The 21,965-nt window shown below is 40.7% G+C and overlaps 1 protein-coding gene across 1 annotated transcript in view; it reads left to right on the top strand.

Moving 5' to 3' along the window:
* The window catches only part of UXS1 (UDP-glucuronate decarboxylase 1), an 87,678-nt gene that overhangs the window by 15,396 nt on the left and 50,317 nt on the right, over positions 1-21,965 (top strand). Inside the window, exons 2-6 of the mRNA XM_039514121.1 lie at positions 10-37; positions 3,837-3,885; positions 5,904-5,947; positions 9,654-9,714; positions 18,863-19,043. Coding sequence (XP_039370055.1) covers positions 10-37; positions 3,837-3,885; positions 5,904-5,947; positions 9,654-9,714; positions 18,863-19,043 — 363 coding nt within the window. The remainder of the gene's footprint in view (positions 1-9; positions 38-3,836; positions 3,886-5,903; positions 5,948-9,653; positions 9,715-18,862; positions 19,044-21,965) is intronic.

Below are 21,965 nucleotides of genomic sequence, written 5' to 3' on the forward strand. Positions count from 1 at the left end.
CTTTTTTAGCTGTATGGGGCAACTTTATCAACATGAGGTAATGCATTATTTTGTACCAGTATCTTTATCTGAAACAAGGTTATTTCCACTACCATCCCATCATGCAACAATAGGAAGAAATCAGAAAAAGCAGCTCACAAAGTTGTTGAAATGTCAGCTCTTAACAATGGTAGATGTAGAATCCATTCCTGTAATAAAAACACCTTCAACATCAGAGAAGTACCATAGGGCTGTGGATGTCCTCACTGGCAGGGGACAAGAAATGCTGAGTTTCCTCCTCCTCATTCCACTGGAGTGGAAGGACATTCCAGGATAACCAGCAAAGGATTTTTACCTCCTTAACCCTTTGGAGATGCCTTAACTTCAGAGTTAGATGAACTATTGGCTGTAATGCACCTTCTGTTCACACAAGGAAAAACCTCTATCCAAGGCTTGAGAGTGCTTTCAGACTAGGCTAGCAGACACGTCTGAGGGTATAGGCTTTAGCTTAGTTTTTTTTTCAACCCAGGCTGGCAACTCACCTATTTTGCAATGAGACTGCAGGCAAAGCAAGCCCAGTTGCTGTTAGTCCTCTGGTGCTTTCCTCCAATTTCACCTGACCTGAACTTTCTTGTCTGCCTCCTTGCTTTTACTGAACTGTTAGTCAACTACATTGGCTCAGCATTTTAACCCTGCATGTGCCTGTTTCATTTCCGCTGCGTTTTCCACAGCATTTGAACGGAGGCACTATCAGAGTAAGTGCGGTACAAATCACACTGTGTTTTGCCAGCTGAATTCCTTAATGACCTTCCCATTAAAAGTTCTTGCTCTCAAATAGTGTTTGCTTATGCCTTCAGAGCCATTTGCATTAATAATGAATAGCTTCTCTTGGAAGTTATTTACATGAAGTATTATTCTCATGTCACTGCCACAGATAGCAGCTCCATGCTAGGGGTAGGGGCGAGAATGTATCCTGTGAATAATAGGTATAATAGAACAGCCCACCAGAAACCCATCCTAGCACACATGCTAGTACAGCACCATTGTGGACCTGGCCACCCGGGTCTGACACAGGGTAGGGCTTTATGGTGGTGACACTTCATTCGGGCTAATTCTGCGGTGAAGGCAGATGAGGGAGTGGCAGCAGGAATCTTCCACACAACACCTGCTACCTTGAATCAGGGAGAGTTCACTGTGTGGTGAGGCAACCCAAGGAAACTAATTTTGATTGAGAAAGCATGATCTTATGTGGGAATATCCCCCCAGAGTTGTAAGGGAAGGGAGATGAACCTTTAGGGGAGAGACCATCCGCGTAGCTTCCGTCCATAGAAGTGGAGTGCTCAGACCAGCCCTCTATAACTAAATTGGTATGTTAAGGAGGGGAAAACTCACTTAACATAAAGCTGCAATTGGCCTGTGCTCAAACCTACAGCATGTGAGCACACTACAACAGATACGATTTTTAGATTACTTTAAGAACATCTTAATATGTTGTGTTTTCTATTAAGTTTTTCCTGAATCGCTTACCACAAAGGAAAAGATTCTCTATTCCACAGATGCCCGTTCAAAGTTGTGTGCGTTGTCTATTTTCAGGAAAATATCTAATACAGTAATTATTGTGAATTACTCAGTGTTCCTCCTGAATAATATTCTAATGCTGCAGTGTTAACCTATAGTCAGTTTTTGCTGCTGGTGGTATGGTAAGTGGCTGTCTTTTGTGAAAAGAGTCTCTAGAACCTGAATGGTTCTACTCAATACTGCACTGCTTCCTGAGGCAAAAGTACTGAAGTCAATGGGAGTTTTGCCTGAGTGAGGCATGCTGGACTGACTGACTTAGTAAGCTTTTTTTTTTTCCCCTCCCCCCCCCCCCCCCCGAATGGTGTGAGGAGGATTGTTGTTCTGATTTCTAACACTGTGGTGTGTGTGTGTGTGTCTACTTAACAAACGGTCTTCTGTTTCTCTAGGTGTAATGACTGCAGGTCCTAAGTAAAGGAGCTCTGTTCTACTTGAAAACTCCATTTTGCATTGGCCGCCCATGAAACCTCTAGTATGCAAAAACTTGCCACTGTAAATCATGTTGAATAGTTTCATCAGCTGTCTGAAACGAAAATTAAGTTGAAACAAGAACTAATGCAAACTTAAGTGAAATCACGTAGGCTTGGACTACACTAGCAAATTATGTTGGTATAACTATGTTGCTCAGGATGTGGAAAATCCACACACTGAGCGACGCAGTTATACTGACCTAACTCCTGGTATACACAGCTTTATGTTGATGGGAGAAGTCCTCCCATCAACATAGCTACCACCTCTCGGGGAGGTGGAGTAGCTACACTGACAGGGGATGCCCTTCTGTTGGCTTCACTGAAGCGCTACAGTGGTGCATCTGCAGCCATTTAAGAGTAGGCAAGCCCTTAGCCAGAAGAATGTGTATGCTAAGTGGCTTGTTCAGAGGAAGAACATCACTAATCATTTGAGATGTTTTATACATTGTAATACTAAATTAGATTACAATGAAATCTGTACAAGAGACCAGCTTTATTCTGCAACCTCCTTGTCTTAAGAGGCTACCCTAAAGTATCCCCAAATACATTGGCATGGCTCCACCTTTACTAAGCAGCCTTTGTTTAAGTGTGTTTTTGTCCATAGAGTGGTTACTTAAAACAATTTCAGTGTGCTGATTTTGCTTTTAAAAAAATTCAAAGCTGCCTTAAACTTTTTTATTAATTTAAAAAGTTCAAAGCCAAAGTTAGAAATATGTGTCCCTGTTTAAGTCCCATTAATATGTTGATTGGCCTGCCATCTGTGTGGACTGCTATTTTGAGGAGAGAGGCGTCTTCTGATGCAAACAGTGACTGACAGAATTAAATTTTCTGTTGTGGAGCACTGGAAATCTGTTTCAGTTCTGTGTTTACAAAACTTAACTTAATTGTTTTGTTTTTAACAAAGATAATTTAACCAAAAATATTTATAATTGTAGAACATGGCTCTCATCTAGTGAAAAATTCCAGTGCTTTCTAAGGAATTCTTATTCTTTGTCTTTGTATAGGAAATATTTAAGACACACAGAGTGTATGCTTTGGAAAATGGCTGAGTAAAAATGACACCTTCCTACTCAACTGATGTGGTTTTTGTCTGTATTTAGAGTCAGATCTGATTGCTCCATTGACAAAAATAAGTGTTTACTCCCAATAGCCACTTTAGAGTCAACTCAGATGAAAGAGTGAGCAGGATTCTACCGTTCGTTGTTCCACAGAACTGTTTACCATGTTCCAGTCAATTAAACTTTTGTATCACCCCACTAACTGCACTGGAATTTCACAGGTTCAGCTGAAGGCATTATTTGGTCCATAGAATCTTTACTACAGGTGGAAAATGAAGAACCTATCTTAACTCTCTGATCCTAGATTGAGTTTGGAAATTCAGCAGCTGGAAAAAATATATTTTATTTGTACACTTGATACAGAGTCGAGACAATAAATATGGACCCTCACAAGCCATTTTAGCCACGTTTCCTGGTAGAATTGCACTACAAAAATACTTTTGGGGGAGGTGATTTACCGTGTGATGAGTGACTAAATTATTTTTTTATATTGCATTTACTTTTTAATATAATGTTGAATCTACTATGTTGATCAAGACTGCTAATTTTGGACCTGATTTAAAGGCCATTAGAGTTAATGGAAAGACTCCAGTTGACTTCAGTAAGCATTGGATCAGGCCATGGTGGTCATTTGCTCTGTGTTTGTGTATCTCTAGAGAACACATTCTGAAGTAGTAAACTTTTTAAAGGAAATTAAAAAAAAATTAAGAACATATTGAAAATGGTGCTTAGTTCATGACTTTTTCCCCAACAGGTCTATCCAAGACAACGGGGATCAGAAAGTTGAAAGTAAAATAGAAGAGGTTAGTTTATTAGGTGGTTAATATCCTCTTTATTTCTGCTTTTTTTTAAATTAATTTTCTTTCTAACTAAAATATTTTACTTTATTATTCTCCCACTAATGTAATCCTCAGCATTTGGTTTCATGTCTATACTATTCTTCATTAGAGTGTACCCAAACAGCTTCTACCACTAATCAATGGCTTCCCTCTGTTTTCCCTAAACCTCCATCAGAAGATTATAATTCCAAAGATCCAATCCTGTTTGCCACAGTGTCTTCCTAACTATCCCAGTCCTGCTGGGAATTGAGCCTTTGTTACCAAGTTTAGGACTGCTGTACTAACTCCTTTCTCTGTCACCCCTCCAAAAAGTTAAGTGTATTTAACTTTTAACAAGCATTTACTATTTTAAAATTTCCACATATGTGCATTGCTTTGTTCTTAACTCTTATGCAGATTAACCAGTTATATTTCATTGTCGAAATACTATGCTGATGAGTGCAACAGAAAAACCTAAAAGATTTGTACTAGGTTTCCAGTTCATAATTCCGAAAAATGAAAGTTTAGTAGCATATATAGACACTGTTCTATGACTGACTGTATTCATTTTTAGGTGAGGCAATTAACAGTGTGTTTGATTTACCAGATTTCTTATATCTCAAGTGAACTGTATACCCACTGTTACTTTGGAGATGATTTGAAGCCTATTAAATTCACTTGAAGTCTTTTCATTGACTTCAGTAGGCATTGGAATAGGCTCTTAATTAATGTCTTACATGTGTCTTTTTTTCATTTTGGGTACAACTGCAATAGGTTTTTTTGGATTTGGAAATGCTGTTTTTAACTTTTTTTTTTAAGTAAGATTTACAAATCTGTGAATACCCAATATGCAAAAGATACTGTAAAATTCCTGAGAAATAAAAATTCTCTGGAGCTTGCTGGAAGTACCTAGCCCCTAATTATGCTGCCTTTATTCACATTGTGTAACACCTTTCTCCATTGGAATCAATGGGATTCTTGTTAAAGTACTACTCAGCATGAGTTACTGAATTAATAAGCCTAAATTATAGGACATAGGGGGGAATAACACAATACACAGTTCATTTCCATTCCTGGAGGCTTTCAGTTGTCAAAATCGAACCTGTCAGTATTTTTTAAAGTAAGTAAATCCACAGCTTGTTAAAGGGCACTGTGGTGCTAGTGATACTATTTCAGGTGATCCTAAAGAAATGATGTCAACTTATATTTGCCCCAAATTTAAATTTTGTAAAAAGCATTTATAAAACCTAAAACCAAAAGTAGTATGTTCAGGCTTCATCTTCCTTGTTTAAAACTCAAGCCTTCATTACACGATAAAGAATCTGGAAGTGAAACTAATTTTTATTTATTTATCACTGTCCAAGTTCAGAGAAATGCAGAGTTAAAAAAAAAGAGCGTAGATATTAGTAGGTAAACTGCATTTTTAAATTTCTTTTTCTTTAATAATCCAGGGTGGTTGTAACAACCCAGTTGAAGAAATGTGTTTAGAACCTGATTATTTTTTAATGTGTCATTGTCTCTTCAAAACTGAAGCCCTGGCAACTTTTAGTCTTTAAAGGCAATTTTCACAAGAACTAACAGGGTTAGTCTTGGTGTGATGGCTATATTCTAGTATGTATAATTATATTCTGGCTGCCTAAACTTCCCCAGCAATTTAAGTTGAATATTTCATGTGTTGTCCTAAACTGTTTACTGTTGCTACATACTTTTTAAACAGCTACTCTGCATGTGCTGCATGTCAGTGGTAGGTGAAGTAATTTCCTGTATTTATAGCAGATTCTTCCTTTTTTTGTAATATGCTTTGGGATCCATTGGCACAAAAGACTCTCTATAAATGTAAGTTGTTTTGATCTTGGTGTCTTAAATGAATTTATTTAGATGAGAAGTAAGATTGCCACCCCTATTTTTACTCGTATAATAGTCTGAGTAGGCATTGTTTTTCTTTGTCTGAGATGTAAATTCTTGCAACTTCCTTTAAAGAATTACTTTTATTCCTACTTTAGGCTGTTGCACCGCTAAGAGAGAAAATCAGAGACCTGGAAAAAAGGTACGTCTGTTCTTGTGGGGTTGGGGTTCAGTTAGCAGAGCTATGTTTGTTTTGTCCTGAATGAGTCTCAAGGTCTTCAGTAGACTCACGTGAATATTATGTGCTCAGTAATGTTTGTTTGTTAGTAAGCACTGAGGCCTGATCAGTACTACACAGGTAGGTTGACATAAGGCAGGTTATGTCGACCTAAATTAGGTCAGTGTGCACGCTGCAGCCTTTCTCCCGCTGATGTAAGTGCCCTACTACACGAACATAATAATTCCTCCTCCAGAAGAGGTGTAGCGCTTATGTAGCTGTAGTTAGGGCGACATGGTGTCCGTGTAGACACTGCAGCCGTATAACTGTGTGCACTGGGAGTGGTCTCTTTGAAGTTAAAGGGACTACTCACTGTTTGTGAAGTTAAGCTCTTACATAGGGATTTTCAGGACTAAGGCCTATAACAGTACACTTCGGCAGCACTCTGAGCACACATTAACAGCCTGTATGAGATGCCCTAAGGTGACGGTGTTTTTTTTGCCTTAAACAATTAAAAAACAAAACAAAAATAAAACCTGTTGTTCAAAGATCTCTGCTGTTAACTCAAGAAGGGTTCAGTTAAGTAAAAAATACGAAGAACTAAAAGATGAATTGCTCACTCTGGATTTAGGAAGGTTTTCAGCATTTGTCAGTTTGGATGAACCGCTGTTCTCAGGGCTATTAGCTCTGTCCCCCTCCCATATTTTGAACCCATGCCATATCCCACAGGCTGTACAGTGTCAGTAAGCATGTGAGGCTATCACTGCGCCTCTCCCATGCATAAAGAGTGAAACTGTTCTGCTCCTGGAATTGAGCTTACACAATGCCTGCACAGTTTCTAGGATGCTGCACGCTTTGTCTTGGGTGCAAACGATAGTGTGCTCAAATACAGATGTCAGGTTTTATTTTACAGCTGACTTCCAGATTTACTGACCTGCCACTTACAATTTTTGTTGAGAATGTTACCCTCATTTACTAAATCCTAATAAGCGCACTGATTTGACAGATCAAACAGGGTGACCTTATTGGCAACATGCAGACACTGACTACACGTGGGCACCAGTAGGTACTGTACCTGCTACTGCTATTTTTATTAAACTGTAGTCATGAATGAATGGCTTAAAAAAAGTCCTATACATTCTCTCTTGTCTTCAACTGATTGTTATGAAACTAAGTACAGTAGAACCCTGTTTATCTGAGCCTTCATTATCTGGCTGTCTGTATTAACCGAACCACCAGTGCATAAAGGAATATGAGTAATTGACGCTTCAGCCCCGGATGGCGCGACTTGGGCTGTCAGCCTGGGGCTGAAGCTCTTTGCCCATTCTCCTAATTATCCAAATTTCTCATTATCTGATCCAGTCTCGGTCCCAGTTAGATTGGATAAACGGGGTTCCACTGTATTTGTTTCATTTTTAACAGTAGCAGAAGTGTTTCTTAGTGGGTTTTTTATCTACCTGACTTGAGCTGCTGTCTGTTCTGTCCTTCGTGGATGGCCTGTGTGACATGATGGATTGATCAGTATTAATTTTTGAGTAATGTTACATTTTGGTGCAATATGTCAAACTGAGATCTATTTCTTTTTGCATCAGAGCCAGTAGGTTATTCAGCCTTTGGTGAGGATGCACTTGAATGACTTTGCATTTAGAGTATGTGTGCAGTATATTGTTAATGGGTTATATTTCAGATGTCATTGTGTGCCTGCCATTGAGGGGAAAAATATGTACATGTACCCCTCTCTGTACACCCAATTTTAGCATTGTGAAATCACAAGAGATGAGCCCGACTCTCCACTCTTGTGTCTGTGTAGTTATTTACACTCTCGCAAAGCGAGTGTAAAATGCTATCCACTGGTGAATTTTGACCAGGTAGCATTTCACACTCACTCTGCAAGGATGTAGAGAGCCATACAAGGGCCCTCTGAGTCTGTAGTTGTTAGAGGATTGAGGCCGATGAATAGTGAGCTTTTAAACTAATTCTTCGCTACTGGTTTTATGGGTGTTGTGTTGTGTGAAAAGTGCTTATCTTGTACAATCCAAAGGCATCCCATCCTCATGGTTCTGGGGAGGAGGAAATGAAGGCATTCTTTAATACTTAGCCCCCTGAGAGTTCATATCAGTAACTTAAAGCATTATCAGAGTGGCATAGTGATCAGAAACAATCACTAGAAATCAGGAAAATCAGAGTTAAACCTAAAGAGAGCCAATTAATTCAAAGCATGAAAATGTCCAGTTAAAGGATCCAAACAACCAGAACTGTCCTGGTTCCCTGTACTGGTGACCTGAGGACAAACATATGGAGACATCCTTGTGGTCAGGGAAGGAATGGATTCCATTATTTTCCCTACCTCATCCCCCCGTTTGGATTAAAGAGGTTTTGTTACCATTGGAGAACACCTTGATGGTGAGGTATTTGTGTTTGGAAAGTCTGCAGCCAACCTCCAGGCATGGGAACGTTTGAGGGTTCTGCTGCTGCCTGGTTTCCACACACAGGAAGCTGAAGATAGTATCACATGCATTCTGAGGGTGAAGGGTTGAAGATGCCATTCAAGTACACAGCATCTGTGCTCATAAGCGTCAGCTTTCCCCGGCGCTGGTGGGTGCTCCTGTCCCCCCGCCCCGACTCCACCCTTTCCCTGCCTCGCCCCCATTCCAACCCCTTCCCCAAAGTCCCCGCCCCAACTCTGCCCCCTCCCTGCCCCTATTGGACCCTTTCCCCAAATCGCCGCCCCAGCCCCACCTCTTCCCCGAGCGCTGGGAGCTAGGGGGAAAAGGCGGGCACGTGGCACACTCGGGAGGAGGCGGAGGTGAGCTGGGGTGGGGGAGGCAGGGAGTCGCTGGTAAGCTAAGCACCAACCAATTTTTTCCTGTGGGTGCTCCAGCCCTGGAGCACCCATGGAGTTGGCGCATATGTCTGTGCTCTGCCTCTTGGAGATCCCCATTGAGACAGGGTTGTGGATGAGAGGTAGTTGAGGCATGGCATTCTGTTTGTTTATGGATGAAAAAGTAATCTGTCAAGGAGAATTCTTGGCATATATGCAGTTCCGTTCGCTCCACTGACTCATCTCATCCACAAGTTGCAGCATGCAAACTAACTGGAGAGGAAGGGTGAAGAATATTTGAGTTACCTTTTATGACATTTATTTAAGAATTACCTGAGCTACTGAAATATTGGCAAGATTAAATGGCTTCTTAACTGAAACTCAACACAACCTTACTTGTTGCTCCCATAATACGGTACACAAACAGGTGAAAAAAACCATTGAGGGGTGATAGCTCAGTGTCCGTAATTCTTTATGCTCTTGAGCATCACTTGTAAGCTTACTATTTTCAGGCCTAGTAGTTTTGCAGAAACTGAGAATCCCTGGCAAATGTTTTTATTTTAGTTCTCACACCCCCATCCCAGGAACCTTTTGTGTTTATGGATGAAGAGTGCAAAAAATGGTACGTGAAATGGTAACAAAGCAGTGGTAGTCTTCTGAGTCGTCTCTGGGAAAACATCCTTAACTCTCACATTATGTCACTCTGTGAAAGCTATCCTAATTTAGAAACAAAATTTCCTTGACTTTCTGGTTTTAAATTTTACGTAAATGAAATGTAAAGGAAAAGTAGATATACAAAGGAAAAGTTGTCAGTCACCTAAATAAATCTTAATTTAGTTTTTCTTCTTCCTGTTTTGAAATGTTCTGTAGTTTCACCCAGAAGTATCCACCAGTGAAATTTCTATCAGAAAAGGACCGTAAAAGAATTTTGGTAAGTCAATATTTCATCAGGGCTCATGCTCTGGAAATAAGAGGGATTGGTTTAGAATTGTGTAAAACTTAATTAGGGTCACCGGATTTATTAAAAGAAAGACTTTTATAATTTTATTGTGCAGCTTGATACGTGCTACGTAGGTTCAGGAGCAACTACTCTAATTCCTTTCACCCTGTGATGGTGAGGTGCTCAGTCACAGCATGTGGATAGGCTTGGGCTCTGGATTGGCGGTGTGACTCGTTAATTGGGTTTCTGCTGTCAGCCTACAATATCTTGGAACTACATAGCTTGGCTCTAAGGTGTATTTTTTTCAGAAGGGTCTTCGTCCATGTTCCCAGCTGGTGGAAATTTTCTGACAGTGGGATTCTTCTGAAGAGGGGCAGTGGTTTAGAAATTGCAAAGTATTGGAAAAGTCTGACCGAGGCTTGGCGAGAGAGCCTAATTGATGCCCTGTGGTCCCTTTTGCGCAGTCATAGAACAGATATGAGACAGACAAACATAAAGATAGAGGAATACGCCAGGCTCAGGGAACCTGTGTGTGCTAGGAGATCCTAGAGAGTGTAGAAAGCATTCCAGGGTGCACCACAGAAAGAAGAGGGCATGTTGTGACAGGGCGTTCTGATGCTCCAGGGAATCTGTCCTGCTGCAGTGGCCCATAGATGCCACTGAAACAGGGTGGAGGTGAGCTCTGTCTTTAGGTTCTTTGGTTCCCTGTGCTGGCCCTTGCTGTGGTGCAGGGATGAATTTGACTGTGGATTCTAAGAAGGTACAGAACAAACAGATTCCATATCGTGGGCAAATACATGGTCCAAGTTTTTGCCGCTCTGGTAGGGAATGGGGAGTAGTACAGATCCCTATTTAGTGCTCTTATACTTAACTTGTCTAATGTTTGCTTTGATCTCAACTCCTTGCCATTTAGAAAATTCAATGGAATGAAAACAAAAGGCTTGTTTTCTCTATTAAAAATGAAGTTCCCAGAGCATGGGTAACGGCTTACATATGAACAAAAATTCTTTTGTATTCTCTTTTCAGTATATGCAAAGTTTAATAAAGTTTAGTTAAGAAAAGCCTGTGCAAAGAAAAAGGCCAATGATCTGAAACCAATACCTTTTGGCAGTTGTCTATCTGTATTTGAGAGAGGTTTGAGGGCTGTATTATCAAAGCCTGCTCTAAAGCTCCGTGACGGTAAATGGAATGGCTACAGTTGACTTTAATCAGCTTTGAATCAGGCCAATAGAGACTGAGGGTACGTCTACACTACGGGATTATTCCAATTTTACATAAACCGGTTTAGTAAAACAGATTGTATAAAGTTGAGTGCACGTGGCCACACTAAGCACATTAATTCGGTGGTGTGCGTCCATGGTCCGAGGCTAGCATCGATTTCTGGAGCGTTGCACTGTGGGTAGCTATTCCGTAGCTATCCCATAGTTCCCGCAGTCTCCTCTGCCCCTTGGAATTCTGGGTTGAGATCCCAGTGGCTGATGGGGCAAAAATCATTGTCGCGGGTGGTTCTGGGTAAATGTCGTCAGTCATTCCTTCCTCTGGGAAAGCAACGGCAGACAATCATTTTGCGCCCTTTTTCCCTGAATTGCCCTGGCAGACGCCATAGCATGGCAACCATGGAGCTTGTTTTGCCTTTTGTCACTGTCACCGTATGTGTACTGGATGCTGCTGACAGAGGCGATACAGCAGCGCTACACAGCAGCATTCATTTTCTTTTGCATGATAGCAGAGACGGTTATCAGCCGTTCTGTACCGTCTGCTGCCATTGTAAATTGGCAATGAGATGACGGTTATCAGTCCTTCTGTACTGTACTGTCTGCTGCTGTCATGGGTGCCCCTGGCTGAGGTCGGCCGGGGGCGCAAAAGACAAAAATGGGAATGACTCCCCGAGTCAATCCCTCCTTTATGGTATCTAAAAATAGAATCAGTCCTGCCTAGAATATGGGACAAGTGTACTAGAGAACCAGTGTATCAGAGAACCAGAGAGCACAGCCACTCCGTGTCAGATCCCGCAGAAATGATGAGCTGCATGCCATTCACAGGGGGTGCCCCTGCAACAACCCCACCTGTTGCTTCCCTCCTCCCCCAGCCTTCCTGGGCTACCATTGCAGTGTCCCCCCATTTGTGTGATGAAGTAATAAAGAATGCAGGAATAAGAAACAGTGACTAGTTAGTGAGATAAAATGAGGGGAAAGGCAGCCTCCAGCTGCTATGATAGTCCAGACAGGACATTAAGCAGTGTGGGGGAGAGGAGCCCAGCATCCCGCTGCTATGATAGTCCAGGCAGTACAGAATCTTTTTCTTTACACATGAAGTGCGGGGGCTGATGGAGCTCAGCCCCCTGTTGCTATGATGAAGACGGTTCCCAGCCGTTCTGTACCATCTACTGGGAATGACCGGGAGGCCAGCCAGGAGCACTCATGGGTTGATGATGAGGATGGATACCAGTCCTTCTGTACTGTACAGTCTGCCACCAGGCTGATGATGACAATGGATAGCAGTCATATTGTACCATCTGCCACCAGGGAGGGGGGGCGAGGATGCTGCATTTCACTGCCGCAGCATCGCGTCTACCAGCAGCATTCAGTAGACATAGGGTGACATTTAAAAAAGTCAAGAGACGATTTTTTTCCCTTTTCCTTCTGGGGGTGGGGGTAGGGTAAATTGATGAGCTATGCCCTGAACCACCCCGGACAATGTGTTTGACCCTACAGGCATTGGGAGCTCAGCCAAGAATGCAAATGCTTTTCAGAGACTGCAGGAACTGTGGGATAGCTTGAGTCCTCAGTCCCCCCTCCCTCCCTCCATGAGTGTCCATTTGATTCTTTGGCTTTCCGTTATGCTTGTCACGCAGCAGTGCGCTGAGTCCCTGCTGTGGCCTCTGTCTGGAGATTTTTTTAAAAATGCTTTGGAATTTCGTCTTCTGTAACGGAGCTCTGATAGAACAGATTTGTCTGCCCATACAGTGATCACATCCGTACGGTCCATGCTGGAGCTCTTTTTGGATTTGGGACTGCATTGCCACCCGTGCTGATCGGAGCTTCACGCTGGGCAAACAGGAAATGAGATTCAAAAGTTCGCGGGGCTTTTCCTGTCTACCTGGCCACTGCATCCGAGTTCTGATTGCTGTCCAGAGCAGTCACAGTGGTGCACTGTGGGATACTGCCCGGAGGCCAATACCGTCGATTTGCGACCACACTAACCCTAATCCGATATGGTAATACTGATATTAGCGCTACTCCTCTCGTTGGGGAGGAGTACAGAAACCGGTTTAAAGAGCCTTTTTATATCAATATAAAGGGCCTCTTAGTGTGGACGGGTGCGGCGTTAAATCGGTTTAACGCTCCTAAAATCGGTTTAAACGCGTAGTGTAGACCAGGCCTGACTTGACTTTGGACAGAATGGCCAAGGCCTGCAGTACTTGTCTTTAGATCTTTGTAATCAAGTCTGCTAATAGGATTGCATTGCTGATACTGTAGCCTCATTGCAAACATCTCTTCCAACCGTTGTCAGTATTATATTGCAAGCCCTGCATACTCTGCATGAAACTAGATTTCAGCTTTACATCAAGATCCGTGGATTCTGGTGCATAACACAGGAAATTCTGTGGCTGCATTTTCAGTTCTCAAGTGTTCAGATAATTCATAGCTGCACTGTGGAAATTTTCAGTGACTAAGATGTAGACATAGGGGGGTCACTTGAGACTTTTGGCCCCTGCAGAAAGCACTAGAGGCAGTTTGAAATTGTGGATAGCACCCTACCAGGGTGGTTCTGCTAAATAATCAGTAGTGTAATAGCTAACAACAATAGTCAAAATTTCATCTTCAAGTTTGAGTCCGTGCCCTGTAGACATGGAAGGGGGAAGTTAGCAGCTCTCAGAGTTGTTGTTTCAGGTGACTGCAAACTCAGATATCAGTGCACCAGTTTATGCATGGTTTGCAACTTCACAATAGCAAGGCTAGAAATATAACTTTCACTTTCAAGAAAAATTTTAATTTCTAGAGAATAGTTCTTTGGCAAGGTGTAAATTCCACAGCACATTCTGAGGTTGCAGAATACATTATACATTATATGCATTGATAAATCTTAACGGTATATAAGTGGCATGCATTAAAACCAGTAACATTAAAAAAAAAATGCACAGGGCCTGATACTGTCTAGTCCTCTTGGCAAATTGTCTAGTCATGGCATAACTCTCATTTGCTGGAGTGGGATTGGGCTCAGAATCTTAGAATGTAAGCAGTCCTGTAGTATGTTTGTCACTTATAGGTGTGACTGGTAATGCTACTTATTAAGGTTTCCCAACAGTTCCTGTTGGAAGATCCTGTTTTCAGTTACTTATAACTTTAGCCCAAATGGTTAAAATTTGGCAAACTTTTCCATGCTTTCTGAGTGAGGCTGAATTTTTTTTTCTTTAGAAAATTTTCACCAAAATGGTTGCCTTTTCTGAGAACAAGGCTAGAAAAAAAGTTTTAAAAAATTCTGGCAACCTTTCATTGGAGAAGTTATAACATAGCTTTGTAATAGGGACTGAAATTTGGCCTCTGTGTCAGGGATGTGCCCACTAGACCACAATCCCCGCTATAGCCTGGAATGGCACACGAGATCCTGAGTGTCACCATTTTTCTGATGTCAGCAAATATCTGTGGAACCCACTGGCAAAGTGTGTCTCCTCCCCTGATAGTTCTGGTTCACATAGAGGATAACAGCCTACTACTATATCAGGAACTCCATTAGCTCAAGTGGCAGAGAGCTGTGCAGTGGATTTCCAGGTTTCAACCCTGTTGATGAAACTGTCTGTGATACCTTAGGATGGAATTTGTTTTTCCATTTTGTTTTTTGAAAAACGTAAGAAACTGAACGCAGAAATCTACATTAAAAGAACATTAAGGTTGCAAAGTCAAGCACTCAAAAATTAGAAAATGCCAGAATTAAGGTTGCCTGTACAAACAGTTTTGCCCCCTGGGACATATGCATTATGATGCAGGCCTTAATTACATGACCACATACTATTTTTTTCCTCAGGGCCTCTTCCTTATTCAGTGCACAGACTGGACATACACAATTAGTGGATACTTTTGACCTTAATCTCTGTGACTTGGTTTCCCATCTGCAAAATGGGGATAATACCAGTGTCTTATCGCATGGAAAATTAATTAATTAATTCACTTCTTTGAAGTGAAAATTGTTGATCAGGAATGTTTGTGCAGCACTCAGATACTATACTGATGAGCACCTTAGAATTATTACTTTCTTCACAGGCTTTTCTGTCTTCAGGGCGGAGTTTGAAAAGTCTGTAGTAAATAATGCATGGAGCCACACATGGAGGAAAAACAATATATTGAAGAGCTGATCATTAAGTGAGCACTCTCCATTCTCTGCACTGAATGAGACGGGGTCTTTTGGAAAAAAAAAATTAGATTGTCTCATAATCCATTTGCACAGTGGGGCTGACACAAGACTGCACAGGCAATTTCCAATTTGTGGGATTTTGCAACCTTCATTTTAATGTAGTTTGTGTGTGTTACTGTGTCGAGGCAGTTCAAGCTGTTGTGTATGGGCTTTTTAGATGCTATCTTCAAACGATGGATAACAGAATAACTAAGATGTTGGATGTTTGGTTCAATTCTGAATAGGAAGCATAGTGCCTTTCTCTCACCTGTAGGAGAAATAGCTGATGGCAGAATGGCAGAAGAAATCACTGAAAGGGAAAGCCAAGTGAAAAACCTGAGCTCTGCAGTCAGTTTTGAGCATATGTGGGAGTGAATTCCATAAAGTAAGGCCAGCACCTTTGAAAGTTGGGTCTTCTGTGCTCACTCTCCATTGTCTGACAGTTTCATTGTGTTGGTATAATGTAGCTGTCAAGAAGGGTCATGGTCCCGGAGGAAGAAATGCTCTTTCAGGCAGCTGAGGTCAGTGTAGGGATTGCTTTGGGTATTAGAGTGCAAATCTTAAACTAGGCATTGAATTCAGTGGGGAGCAAGTGCAGAAAGAAAAGCAAGGAGGTGAGGTGTTCACAGTGACCCGTGAGCCAAGCACGTGGGTTGCTGTATATACCACCTATACTCTGGAGTCTACTCATGTTCCCAGTTTGATTCCAGATGCAATTCAAGGTGTGTTTAAACCTAAGAAGTTCTTTATGGTTTGGATCCTGGGTGCCTTAGAGACAGCCTTTCTGCTCATACTCTTGCCCAGCAGTTGAGCTTACTCAAGCTGACAGCTCTGAGATGTGTCCATTTAGGACTTTAGATTTATTCTCAGTGGAGGGTTTTTCACTGAGTTCATTTCCACTACCACACTGGTCCAATAGAGCCCAAGTCTTGTAAACTCTGTGCCTTGCTGCTAGGCCTGTCTGTTTACGCTGTTTTTTCCGAGAAGATGGGTAGGTAGCAGGCTTCTTTCTTGGAAATTTTCTTAATATGGTTGATGTCAATTTAGGTTCTGCTCTCTAAGTCTTATGTGATGTACCTATAAAATTATAAAATGAAAAAAAAATGTAATTTTGACATGGGATATTAGCTGTCCTGAATCTGACTGAAAGCACCAGCTATGACTGCAATTAGAAGGAAATGGACCTGCATGGCAAATACACAAACATCTGAGTGTTCCAGATAGAGATGAATTATACGCTGTTTTTAATGCATTTTAGTAAATGTTGAAGTCATCAGCCGTTTTATAATACCATTAAAGTAAGTGTATTCTGTCCAGATGGTGCTAGTGTATCCTCCCCGAGCACTAGGTATTGGGTCTGCAGTTTTGAAGTGACAATTGTTGATCTGAAATATAATGAATTCGGGGTCTGTTGTGATTTGTAAGCAGCTGTGTTTTGAAATGAAGTGTGTCCACCCTGTCTTTCTGAACTGCTGTGATTGCTGGATGATTATGTATAGACAACTTGGGTGCTTAAATCATCCTTTCTTTCCTTTTGATGTAGCCTGAAGTGAATGAAAATGACGTTAAATAAATTCAACAATTGTTTACTTTTGTGGGGAAATTCAACTCCTTTTCCAAATAATTTTTCATCTAATCTTTACAGAAGCCATAAATTAACCAAGATAATCTAGATTTATCATAAAATCCCTTGGTAACATTTCAAGATGACTGCAAAGTTTAAAAAAACAAAAACAAAAATTGGGTTTGTGCCATATTTTGCTTGCTTACAATGTTAAGAGAGCCTAAACACCTGCCTGTTTTTTTCTCAAAATTTTGTTTTCTCACTGTACCTAAGAAATATCAGGAATTTTGAGTCCAGTCTTCTCTGGATCCTTGCATAGAAGTGGTACCAGGGGTTTCTTGCACCTTAGTCAAAGGTGGTGAGTTGTGGAGTCTTCCACAGAAACAGATTTTTGTCCCACACAGTGCGGAGAGGCAAGTCACCTGGAATGTGGTTTTACTAGACTTTATCCTTCTTTTGTTATTCATTCTACCTGGTGGAGGGCTGCTGTCAGTCCCAGTACCATTGCTGGGACCCCACGGCACTCTCCTTACTGTACTAAATTTGAGAAGCCATAACCCCATACCCCACCTTCTTGCACAGATAACTTTTTCTAATCTGCTTTCAGTCCCAGTTTATCTGGGAACTGGGTCCCTTACTGAATGATTACCTGCGCTGGGCACCTGCCCTCAGTAGATGCCAGCAACAAAAGAAAAAAGAAATTTAAATAATCTAACTAAAAATTCCTCCTCAATTGTTCAGATTTCCCTGGGTTTTTTTATTTACCATGCCATCATCATATCAGTAATCCTGAATTTCTAATTTGAAGAAAAACAAGGGTGAGAGGATGGGAGGGGAACTTTCAGGCCTTTTATGGAAGAAAATAGGATAGAAACAATTTTTCCTCTGTAGGTCACCTGTCAGGTTAAATAACACAGGCAAACAGAAAATTATTTTCCTGTTGTTTTTTTTTAAGTTTGCATGTCTTTTTTTAATTCAGTGTTTCAGGAAAATTGAATATTTTTGCTTTTATTAAACAGAAGTAAAAGGCTTTCACTAATATGTATGATCCTACTGATGACACTTGATCAAATTGTCACATTATTCAGTAGTTTGATTCATTTCTTGACAATTACAGCAAATCCTTTCACTGTGTAGTTTGCAGGGCACTGGTAATCACTGAAGTGCACTGATACAGTAACTATATAGTTAGATCACCTAGTTAAATCTGATCTTGATCATAAAGTCACATAATAGTACATTTCCTATGAGATGTCATACTGGATCAGGTCAATTTATTTTGATTAATTGTCTTTGGCAGTGGCCAACTTCTGTTTCCTTCATTAAAACTGCTTGTGAAGCCTAGAGAAAATAACTGCTTCCATGGACATGTCCCTTTGGACACGTCATGCAGCATGGGACTTGTTGAAGCAGTCATACAATTACTGTGTTCAGTCATTCATTGCTCTTTAAGCGTGAGCTGCAAAAGCTAAAAATGGTCTTTTTATACTTTATGGAAAGGGTGTGACAGTTAACTTCCAAAGTTTTTTTTTTCTTGTTTCTTTACAATAGAGCTTCAGAGCTTGTCTATCCTGTAACTCTGTGGATGACAGAAGAACTAGCTAGATTGAAATATAAGCTGAAAACTGAGCAATACAGTGGGCAAGCGATATAAGACAGTTTGGAGCTTGTTTCTTTTTCACTTTTTCACACTTAACAGCCTCGTGGAAGAAAGGTCTTTAAAAATTCAACTCCTTTGAATAAGATGAGAGCACTTAGAATATTTCTTTAAGCCCGCCCCTCCCCAAAACATCCTCCATCAAAACCAGGAGAAGGCCAGGTTTAATTGTAAAAATATCAGAAATGTTGTGGGTTTTTTTTTTCCCCAGTGCATGAAGGGCACAAGCTCAATTTAAAGGGGTGGGGGTCCAGACAGGAAGAAAAAAATTGAATCCTCTAATTTTCTCCACAATGGTCTTTGTTCAACATTTTCAAACCAGGTGAAGTATTTCTCTTGAAATGCTATGTGTTACCTAAATATTGGGCCTGAAATTTAAAGAAATGAATTTAAAATGGAAATGGAGTTGTCCCCCTGGTGGTAAGCAAAGTTTTGAAAGCTGCTGTTCTTCTGTCTTCATGTTTGTGGACTTTGTCTGGTGTTTCTGTAAAAAGAAAAAAAAATTCATACCCACTGTCCTAACGCAGATAACTGGAGGAGCAGGGTTTGTGGGTTCTCATCTTACTGACAAACTAATGATGGATGGCCATGAGGTTACAGTTGTGGACAACTTCTTTACGGGCAGGAAAAGAAATGTGGAACACTGGATTGGCCACGAGAACTTTGAACTGATTAATCATGATGTCGTTGAACCCCTGTACATTGAAGGTGAGTAGCCTGCTTAACCATTTATATGCTTTGATCTCTGCACTTAATCACTCTTTCCCATCAGAAGTACTTTTAGAAATTGGATTTATGTGCAATTTTGTGGCTTGATCTAGGTAGGTGTGGTCCACCCTGCTCTGTCAAGCTAGTGGTCATGACCTCTAAGGGGTCGCAGAGAAGTTCAAAGAAGTTGTCACGTTATGAATGCCCTCTTTCTTCCTGACTAGATGGGAGGGGGATCCCAAAAACATCTTTTATCATATTACATGAGAATGACCATACTGGGTCAGACCAAGGATCTATCTAGCCTAGTAGCCTGTCTTCCGACAGTGGCTAGTGCCAGATGCTTCAGAGGGAATGAACGAAACAGAGCAATTATTAAGTGACCCTGTAGTCCAGTCCCAGTTTCTGGCAGTCACAGGTTTAGGTTCACCCACAGCATGGGGTTGCATGCCTGACCATCTTGGCTAATAGCCATTGATAGATCTACCCTCTATGAACTTGCCTTTTTTTTTTGAACCCAGTTATATTTTGTTGTACCACGACGTCATGTTATGGCAAAGGTGGAGATCCCTAGTTCCTAATCACTTCTTTGCAAGCCCCCTGTGAGGTAGGAAAATGATGTCACTGTATTCCCCACCTATCCAAAAAAACCCTCTCGTTCTAAAAAGTGTAAGCAATCCTACACCTAAATTACCATAAGCAGCAGAACATTGTTCTGTTTTGTAAACAAACTGATGTTTTAATTAATTACAGGATATTGCACAAGATGTATGTGTTATTACAGACTTCCTTTGGAACAGAGAAGCATGTTGTGAAGTGATTAGAACTTTATTTTAGCCACAGTGGTGGTTTTTTCATTCCTTTTGTGATTTGAAACCGTGCAGCTATATAATAGTTATAGATTTAAAAGAAGAATGGTAGTGGAAACCTTGTTTGCTCTACTTTTGCTGTATTTCTGATGGATAGAACTTTGCAGAAAAAAATCTTGTAAATGCATCTCCTTAGAAGTCTTGTAATGGGCTTCTGACTGTATCAAAGCATGTTATGCTGAAATAGTTCTGCAGGTGCACACTCATTCTCTGTTCTGACAATGCATCAGTTCAGTTACTGTCTGTTGTTTTACTTCAGCCTGTGCTTCCACTGAAGGATAATGGGACTAGAATCTGATTAACTGGATCTGTGTTCACTGCAGGTACTAGTAGCTTGTACCTTAGCTAGTTCACTCATGTCAGCTTTCCTTATCTCTTCCCCCAGTATTACCTTCATTTTACCTGATTATACTTGATATAGTTACAGAAGCTTAGCAATTTTGCCAATACTGTGGACAAATTACTAAACACTAATGAATGGGAATATTGAAAAGTTTCTACTAACTCCTGTGCTGCACATAATTAAGACATCAACAAGCAGTTTCATGCATTTTAATGTGGTATTCAGTGAGCAGTTTACCAGATCTCTTCTCTGTGTTCCAGTCCTGTCAATTCAAAGGGGCAAAGTAAAGTTTTTAAGAAAAGATTCCACTTGTTTTATTTTGATATTAGTTATGACACACCTAGAATGTGTTTAGAGGATACATTAAAAATAATCCCTGAAGAGCTTACAATCAACTTTAGATGTGCCACAGTAAGTGTAAGTAATAAACGAGGTGGTGTGGTTACTGTAGTAAGGTCACCTGTTTTTTTTTGTTTGTTGTCTTGGGCACATCCCATCTCTGGATGGGACCATAAAAATTAGGATAATTTTGCATAGCATTGAGTTTTTAAGAGAGAATTTGAGTGCAGGTTTGGCGAAGAGCGGTATGGGAGGATGATCCATGCATAGGGAGCAGCCATTTATTTGCTGCCTTCCAGAAACGAGACCAATTTTAGAATGTTTAACATGATAGCTTTTCTGTGATATAGCAATTATTTAATAAGGAGACTTAATTCCTTATCTAGAAAGAAGGATATATTCTTGATTGCATGTGATTTTGAATTTCATCCCCATATATATATCCTCCTTGTATGTTTAAATGAGTCTCAGTGGGAATTAGCTTTGCAGAAGTTTCTAGGGGAAGGCTGTGTTGAAGTCCAGCTCTTTGATTCCCAAGAGGTAACCAGTATTTTCTCATAAGTATGAAGCAACACCCAACTTTTTGGGATGCATTTGTTCTTGACTGGCGCAGAGATACTAGCAGATGGCCCAAAAGCACTTATTTTGTTCTCTGTTCTGTGAACGTCTTGGCTCAGGGTTATCATTTCACACATATCATTCATTGACTATAACACCAACAGAAGACTTACAGAATTGTAAAGCTTTCATGTAAGGCTTTCTGTCTAAGTGGAAACTAAGGACAGTTACTACTTTAATTAAATTAGAACAGTATACGAGTTTTGCAAATTATCGAAACAATCCAGAGAATGTTGTCTGAAAAGTCACAGTACTCTTACAAAACCGGGACGGCAAACCTGATTTTATGGTAATTGAGTTACCGCTTTAAAACTTTATAGCTGTTTACTCTCTTCAGAATGCTGCTGCCAAGATTCTTATATGTCTTGGTATTTAGTAAGAAAAAATGGCAATCCTGCCTGCTCTGCATGGCTAATAAAGACCCCATATATTACTTGTGAGAGGGTGGGTTAGCACCCGTGTCTTTGGGATCTGAACAAAACCATACTAATAGATCTAAATTGTATTGGAAGTGATTGAATGGAATTCCAGTGTAAACCTGTGGGGAGAAAATAACACATTTGACTTTTTCATAATTGCATTAAGATCTAATGCTGTCTTTGTCAAGACCCCAGACTAATTAGTAGTGGTTATATATCAGATTCCAATGTAACTATAGAAGACACTTCAACGTATTTTTTTAAATAAGCACAAATTGTGCTTATGTGATACAGCATTATTACAACGGTAGCTTTAATTTGTGGAAGAATCACG

The sequence above is a fragment of the Mauremys reevesii genome, linkage group 1, assembly GCF_016161935.1.
Source record: "Mauremys reevesii isolate NIE-2019 linkage group 1, ASM1616193v1, whole genome shotgun sequence".
NCBI lineage: Eukaryota > Metazoa > Chordata > Testudines > Geoemydidae > Mauremys > Mauremys reevesii.